This window comes from Habropoda laboriosa, unplaced genomic scaffold (assembly GCF_001263275.1).
Source record: "Habropoda laboriosa isolate 0110345459 unplaced genomic scaffold, ASM126327v1 scaffold175, whole genome shotgun sequence".
In the NCBI taxonomy this organism is placed as follows: domain Eukaryota; kingdom Metazoa; phylum Arthropoda; class Insecta; order Hymenoptera; family Apidae; genus Habropoda; species Habropoda laboriosa.
Genome location: NW_017100347.1, coordinates 493,376 through 501,703, shown reverse-complemented (window position 1 = coordinate 501,703; position 8,328 = coordinate 493,376). Strand labels below are relative to the sequence as shown.

The window sequence follows — 8,328 nt, the reverse complement described above, 5'->3', positions numbered from 1 at the left end:
TGTTCTTCTCTGTTCTATACTTTTTGTTTCGCGCGCGCGCGCGCGCGCGTGTGTAAACGTGTGTGTGCGAGTGTGTGAAGGGATCGTTAAAAGGGAATTTGTCGGTTTGTTGGATTGACTTGATGATAATCGGTACACCTCCAACGCACCTGTTATTAGGGGTGGGGGTGGGTGGGGGGCCTTGAACGAGGATGATCAAGTGTCACCGCGCGTACACACCTATGACATCACGCGTAAAACGATTCTGTTCTAATCCGAACCATTTTGCTGAAGTAGCGCCGGTGCCGATTGAGGTGGTTGCGGTTGCATCGACTCGTGATGATGATGATCGATAGGCGATGGTGTCCGACTGCTTCGCGCTGTCGACAGATCACCGCCACCTCCGCTGCCGCTACTCGGGTTCGTCGGTGGTTCGAACGCCTTCTGTTCACTTGGCGGTAGCAAATGGACCATACTAACCGGCACGGGAAACGCCGCGGCGGCAAAGTCGGGAAAGAATCCTTGCGGCAGGTTACCGCCGAGCAACGAATGATGAGGAAATCCACCGTCGTCGCCCGGATGCGGTGGCAAACCGGCAAGCGGATGGGTGATTTGCGTGGGCGGTTGGACGGCTTTAACGTTGTTGTTCAACGAATTCATTACTACCTCGCCAGTCGTCGCGCCCGTGCAGTCCCTTCTCAACTGCTCGAGTTTCAAACTTTTCCCGTATTTCCCTCTGACGTACATCAATAGGCTGTTGTACGGTATACCGAAGATCCTGCTTGCCTGCGACGTCGTCATCTTCTTGTTCCACACGTGCTGCAACGCCTCTGTCAACTCGGCGTTCGTCCACGATCGGGGCGGTCCGCCCCTGGGCGCGCTGTGCTGACCTTTCGGCCTGCCTACAGGTAAACCGCGACTACTGTGATCGCCCCATCTGCGCGGCGTGTCACCGTCGCCTCTGTGTTTCTTTGGCTTTTTCCCCGGATGATGACCGCCGAGACCCGCCGCACCGAACAGACCGTGCAGCGTTTCCGGTTTAAAGCTATCGTGAAGATCCGCCAACAGGGATCCTCTGTCGAGCGCGCCTGTATGAGGGAACAGTCCACCGCCTAACGACGCGACACCGTCTAACGGGAACATCGTCGTCACCGAACTACGTCGCGGCGTTAACGGTGATTCTTGTTGCTGTTGTTGCTGTTGCTGCTGATACGGATGCGTTCTACTCGGCCCGTGGGGACTACCTTCCCGCGGATGATGACCCTGAGGTGGAAGTGGCAGTTGGCTCTGTGGATGATTCGGCAACCATTGTGCCGCCAGTTGGCCCAGGCTCGTCAGGTACTCGCTGTGATGATGCGGTGGCGTTAGCGACAAGGCCGACATAGCCGGCAAACCTGCAGCAGCCGCCGCCGCCGCCGCTGCTGCCGCCGCAGACGGAATATCTTGGAGGGAGCCGTCAGGGTGCAGCAGACTTGTGCCGGTCAACGGTGATCCCCTTGGACTACTCGCTGCTTCGCTGCTCTCCGCTTTCACGTGATGCTGCTCGGTTCCGGTAGGCGATAACGATCGTTTCATCGACAGATTCTCCGCCATGTCCTCTTGTTGCTGTTGTTGCTGGTTGTGCGAGTTCATCGAGGGTTGTTGATGATGTTGCTGTTGCTGGTGTTGTTGCTGATGCTGCTGGGACTGTTGTTGACTGCTGCTACCAGTCAGATTTAATCCGCTTACAGGCGGACTAAGACTTGGCGGTGGATGGGGTCGGCTAAGGTCTTGCGGCACTAATTCGCCGGATCTTCTTCGCGGTCGTGCCTGTTTTCGTCGAGGTAGAAGCGGCGATCCGCAGCTCTCCCTTAGCTCGCGCATCCCGAAGTTCAAGTGACCCATATGCGGCAGCCTATCACGATGGTCCCTCGCTGGGTGAAAAATAGTAGGTGTCGTGACCGGTGCTGGTTCCCGCGTGGACGGCGGCGCGGTACTCTCCGACGCGTTGTCGTCCTCCTCGGGGGTTCCCTGCCTCGCTCCTTCCGGCGTCGACGGCTCGCCGAGTAGAAGATCGCCGGTCGGCGTTTCCGGCGGCGACGCCGGCCGTGGTTCCGACGACGCTAATCCACGCACCTGCAGACTCTCCGCGGCTCTCATCAGTCCTGGAAGTTCCTCGCGACCGACCCTCACCTCGCCGCGGTACATAAAGTCGATCAGCGCTGCCACCTCGTGACCGGGGAAGTCCTTCAGCACGATCACTGGATGCTTGCAGGGATGCTCCGCGAATATCCTCTCGAAGAACGGACTGCAACGTACAAATGTCTATAGTTTAATCGAGCATCTTCCAATTATCTGCCGGTATTACGATTCATATTTTATCCGACGATCGTTATACTTTGCATACTTTCTTATGCAATGCGTTAGAAACGCTGCTGTCGTGGTAGTGTGTATCTGTTGACAAGACATCGGTCAGAGGGGTTTTCGCAGTTTGGCAATGGACAGTAAAACATGAAAATGAAAGAAATATAGGTATATACACATGTGAGTAATATGTTTAACTTTTCTTCGAGGGTTTCGACGTGAAACTGGTTTTGCGGAATTTCACGTGTGAAAGTGATTCGTAGATTGAAGGTACGTTATGTTTGAGAATAGACTTGTTTTTTTTTTTTTTTCGTATTTCATTTGTTGCATTTATTGCAATATTTTTGTAATAGCAACGAGTGTGATAGTGTACACTTTGTATATGAAAAAGAAAATGGCGAAAGTATCGAAGAAATGTACGCGGTTTAAAATAGCTTTCGCTTTTTTGTTCCTTATAAAACGATTATGTTTGATTTACTTCACTATTATCGGACACGCAACCTCTGCTTGAAACGAGAATTGAGTATGCACAATCTTCATGAGCCTTAAAAAGGTGCTTGTACACCGTACAAGCTACGCGTGTATTTACAATAAATCTTAGAACTGCTTTAAAGTTTCCTGCAATTTGTAATTTTACCAAATGTTTTCTTTCAGTCGGTTAAATTAAATTTGTTAGATTGACAAACTTCTGTTGAAATGTTTATTTGGAATAAATGTGACTTTTTCTTTTCTATATCATATTCACCAGAATAATATTTACATTTTTTACACAAAATAATGTTCGACATTGCTATAAAGTTCCAAAAGATTTGTATCTAGAATTGAAAGTAACTTAACATTACGAATACAGTTAGTTCTTTAATTTTGTAAGGAATTAATTTTTAACGAAAAACAAAAATACGCTTGTAACAGCTTTTCTGCAATTCTCTCGAAATTTGAAAAGTTTTTTATAGGTTAGAAAATGTCTCAAGTGTCGTTTTGCACAGTTAACCTCAAATTCCTGCACGAAATATCTATTTTTGCAACGAGAATAGTAAAAGGTGATAATAAACACCGAATTGTTCTCTCTCTTTTAAAATCGATTTGACGCTAAATCGTAATAAAATTCATACAAAACGTACAAACGGAGGATACAGTTGGACGTTGATTAATGTACCATACTGGAGTTTTGAGAAACGAAAGCAGCGGAAGTATATACACGAATGATAAAGAAAATCATTTGTTGTCTCAAACATGTGTTCTTCGTTGTAGTTTGGTCAAGCAGCAAAAACAGTGCAGCTCGATTTACTGACAGAAACCACCGTGCAAAAAGTTCGAGCGAGAATTAGTGTTTTCATACCGATCGTGAGACACCGATTCTAGACGGTACAAGACTTTCGCTTGTGGCCGCTTTTACGTCATATGTTCCGTACAGCAAGAAGAGCATTACTGTGTTATTTCGAATACAGCTGACCAGTAAACCGCGAACAAATGAACAGAAAAGTATTATATTTCGTGGCAAAGAACGTACCTTCGTGGAAGAAATCTTTTTTCTTTATTTCAAATCATACCGTTTACTCGTGCTATTCAGTTTTTCACTTTGATAAATGCCTTTATATCTATACTTAACATTTGAGAAGATTTTCAGAGCGTAATACTTTACCAAACTGTTAAACGTGAACGAAGCGTGTTTCTTTTTCTAAACGGTAACTCAATCGAGAAATTTTGAAAATTCTGACTTAACCTAATCTAACCACTGCACGTATGAGTTTGTTTTCTATTATACACGAGTTTACTGTCGCATCAGCTACGTAAGGTCAGTAGCGACAACTGTTGGGCATTAGTTATAGCTTGAAAACAGATGCTGTTATGATACAATCGAATATCTTTTAGAAATTTAGCTTGTCGATCGTTAAGGTTATGTTTTAGAGAGTGACATAAACAACGCTTAACTCGTTGGCTTGAGAATTTAGGACAATGTAGTGGAATGTGTTTTACAGTAACCGGTATATCGCAATGATAGCATATTGTAGGATTTGGCTTGGTAATGAAAGGAGAGTGTGTGATTCTAGAGTGACCGATTTTAATTCTATTTATTCTATTCTGTTGTTTTCAAGACAGTTCTTTTAGAAGTGAATGTCTACTTTGAACGAGCTGCCTACTGTTTCTAAAATATGTAAGTAGGCAGACTTTTTTTTCACTCTTTCAATCCTTAGAAAATATGAGTTTCTTCGATAAATAATTTGTGAATGATAAGAAACAAGAATTCTGCGTTTCTTTGAATTATTTTTGTGTACCGGGTGTCCCACAAACTCTGTCCACATTAAATATCTTTGTTATTTCACGTAATAAGCGAAAATGTTATTTACAAAAGTTGCATGGTTGCATGAAAATAATTTCTTTGCAAATGGAAACGTGAAGGAACTGTCTAATTGTATATAGTCTAATTCGATATAGTAGCGAATTCTCAGTACAAAAGTATTAAAGTAGATTTACTTAAAAACTGTCCTTGAGACATTCTTTGACGTTCAATTTCTTAAATTTGTCAATTTGAAAAAATAAAATATTTCTCTATATTTTATGATAATAAAAATAAAATTTAACATTTCCTTACATTTTCAATAAATTTCAAACAACGAACGTCTAAATTATCACAAAAACTAACCTAATCGGTGAATAATGTTAAAGAGAAGAAATTTGAACGAATTTGTATCTGTTCTTAAGCCCATACACGAAATCTAACACGTTTCTACAAAATCCATGCCAGTGTAACTTTCGGTAAAGGCCAATACAACACAAACGAAATTTGCGACGAGCGAGAATTCGCGATACACTGATTCCGCTAATCTCAGACTAACGTTCAATCTGTCGTACACTAATCTGAGGTTAGGTTCGCCGTTGCAAGAACATAATTTCATTTCCTCTACTAGGTTACATAGTTTTTACGAGTGTTTTTACGAAGAACCAGATTTACGGTTTCCCTAAATGTTTCATGCAACCTTTTGAACATCCTATATGTAGAACACGTGCTTTTGCAAAGCTTGTACCCTCACTGCATTTTTTCTAACCTTTTCTGTGAATAACAAGCATGTCTATACTTGTTCTTCGAATGAAAATTTTTGATCGATAACCTTATAAGATCACTGAGTAAGAAACTTTATGCGAAGAATGGTTTTCTTCTTTAGATAATGATGATTTGTTAATTCTATTGGCATAACATATGACAGTGGTTATGTAAATTGGTAGACATATCATTTCTCGCGGTTACTGGTGCAGAATACAAATGTAAATCGGAAGTCTTCTAATAAGAAACCATTGTATATGGAGAACCACGATGAATATCAATCTACTGATCACTATTTTATGATCGATAATACTTTCTGTTTTTTTTTCTTTCAGCTTTAAGTGTATTTAAGGGTAAATATCAACTTGGATATTATTTATGTTACATTTGAAATAGTAAAAGTTTGTTAAAAAATATGTACGAATAGTTTAATTTAATAGTGCAAACAGAGAAATATGCGTGTAGAAGAAAAAATAAAAATTTTCTTTAAAACGTTATCGAAATTTAGTAGTTCTGCAGTCTTAACGAAAAGAGGAAATTTTTCTCTATATTTTGTAATCAAGAAAATTACTTATATCATTTTTTTACATTTTCAATAAGTTTCAAGTAACGAAGATGACCTGTAGATTTTTCTTTTACCGAGGAACTTAATTCTCTTTTGTATTATATAAAGCAATGTGTTTTTGATGTATATTATTGATAAAGATACGTAATCTAATTCTCATGCACTGATAAAGGAGTGAATTGCAAAAATCTCGTCCTTTCCTTATCAAATTCTTCAATATTATCTCGAAATATAGGTAAGATGATCGTCTCTTACTTTGAGTAACTAAAAAAATTCAAAATGTTGTCAAAATCAAGAAGAAACCTTTTGAATCGAAGATGTGAACCATATTTAGTAAAAAATTGCAAACTCTCGTCCTTTAATTTTCAAATTCTTCAATATTATCTCGAAATATAGGTAAGATGATCGTCTCTTACTTTGAGTAACTAAAAAAATTCAAAATGTTGTCAAAATCAAGAAGAGACACTTTTGATCGAAGGAGTGAAAAATGAATATCGTCCTTTGACTTTCAATTTCTTCAATACTATCTCGATTTACTTGATCTTTCTACGAATTTCTAACAGTTCTCTCCCTAAGTGTATCCTCAACCCTTTCGCTGCGCTAGACGTCCGCTCGTGGCCGCAAAATCTTCCGTTTCAGCCGTATCCAAATTTACCTTATTAAATTAAAAAGTGCGCAAAGGATTAAATTAAGGAGAAAGTACGCCGAAAGGCGCGAACAGCACCGTACGAGAACATTTTAAAGCGCCTACAGCGATGAAGGGGTTAAGAGAATTCTAAAAAGACAAATCAACAGCCAAACACTCTAATACAACGATTTTTAACATTTTTTTAATCTCACGGCGTATACAAACTAATTACTAAAATTCTGCGACGCAGCAAAAAATATTTTACATCCTGACAAAATGTATACATTTTTGACTGATTTTTAACCTATTTAACCCTTCGACTGCCTTAGTTCACTGATAATCGAAAGCTCTTCACATTCACATTCCATATTATTTACTTTGCAAATATAAAATACAAAGTATTCGACCAACGTAACAATACGACTATTAACCCCTTCACTTATAACAACACAACAACAAGTCAGACTCGTCGCAGAGATTCTGGTCAAGATACGACGAAAATAGTTATATTAATACGTTGAATGCCGGATCGATTCTAACTGAATTTTTTAATTTAACACAACACGTAGCATAAATAATGTGTCAACAGTTAGAAATAAAACTACTTAAACGTGCCCCTGTGATGCATAGGATGAAAATTTGACAAATGTTACCATTTATTCAAATTAAACGCTTCCACTAATTTTGTTAACAAAAAACATATTTTAATAACGAAAATTAATTTTAATCCCAACTGCCCTTCTAATTTCTAACACCGAGGGTTACTAAATCTAACCAATCTGCAATAAATTAGCTTCTGTTACTCGATACAGTACTAAAACAGAAAGCAACTGACTCTTAGATCGAAAAGTGTCAGATGAAAACTTCCTAGTTCCCAGCAGTCCAAAGGGTTAACTCGCACCAAAAAATCTCTAGCACACCTGTACACCGCTCTCGGTGTGAAAATCAGAGAATAAACAGATCAACCGATAGATACTCCAACAGAAGCTCAAAACTCACCAGCGAACACCTCCCGATAACAAGAAACCAAACTCAAGAAGCATCGACAAACGTGTCGTCAAATCGTCGTGACAATAAAGAGGGGTGGGCTGTTGAACCAACCAGAGGGGCAGTGGGGAAAAAACGAGTGTTCGGCGCATCAGGTGAACAGCCACGTAATAGAGGACATGCAGGGCGAATAAGAAGAGAAAAGAAAAGTGTAAAAACGGTTTCGTACCTGCAGGCACTAAGGACGACCTTGTGCGCCCTGAGGCTGGTCTCGGCGCAAACCAGGGTCACATCGACGAGTATCTCCGCGTGTAGCAATGCCTCGAAGGCCTGAAGTATGTGCGTCTGATGATTGTTCCATCGTAAGGAGTAGTGCGACTGCAAAGCCATCCCATCAGGACTGTCCGCGGCACTCGACATTTTTTCACCGCCGTTCGTGCCGTTAGCGGAGCCACTTTGCTCCGCCTTGTTCTCCTTCGTACCTCGAGGTCCTGCGCTCGTTTTTCTTTTCCATGCACGCACACACACACGGCCAGACACGTATCCTGAACGATGCCACCTCTTCGACACTATCTTGAACGGGGCTATTCTCCTGAAATGCCAAATGACAAATTGCGCTGGTTAGTTTCGGTGCGTGATCTCAGATTCTCGCCGCGGGGGTGGGGGAGGAAGAAATCGTGAGCGATCACGGACGATGAAGTATTCTTTTCTTTTCCTTCCTTTTTCCTTCTAATCGAGATTTATGAGTGATCTGCGAAGCGCGGTTGACAGTCTCGAAAATCA

The 8,328-nt window shown here is 41.5% G+C and overlaps 1 protein-coding gene across 1 annotated transcript; it reads right to left on the bottom strand.

Moving 5' to 3' along the window:
- Positions 1 to 249: 249 nt before the first annotated feature.
- On the bottom strand, positions 250 to 7,965 carry LOC108574617 (protein jim lovell-like). Its single transcript, XM_017937236.1, has 2 exons — positions 7,775 to 7,965; positions 250 to 2,266 (listed from the first exon to the last, which is right to left on the bottom strand). The coding sequence occupies exons 1-2, from the start codon at positions 7,963 to 7,965 to the stop codon at positions 250 to 252; spliced, it is 2,208 nt and encodes a 735-aa protein (XP_017792725.1).
- Between the last annotated feature and the right edge of the window lie 363 nt (positions 7,966 to 8,328).

What these genes read in the sequence shown, in the direction of transcription:
- LOC108574617 (XM_017937236.1), bottom strand. Translation starts at nt 7,965, where the DNA reads ATGTCGAGTGCCGCGGACAGTCCTGATGGGATGGCTTTGCAGTCGCAC. An exon ending in GTCGTCCTTAGTGCCTGCAG is followed by an intron (nt 2,267 to 7,774) that starts GTACGAAACCGT and finishes TGTACGTTGCAG; the next exon opens with TCCGTTCTTCGAGAGGATAT.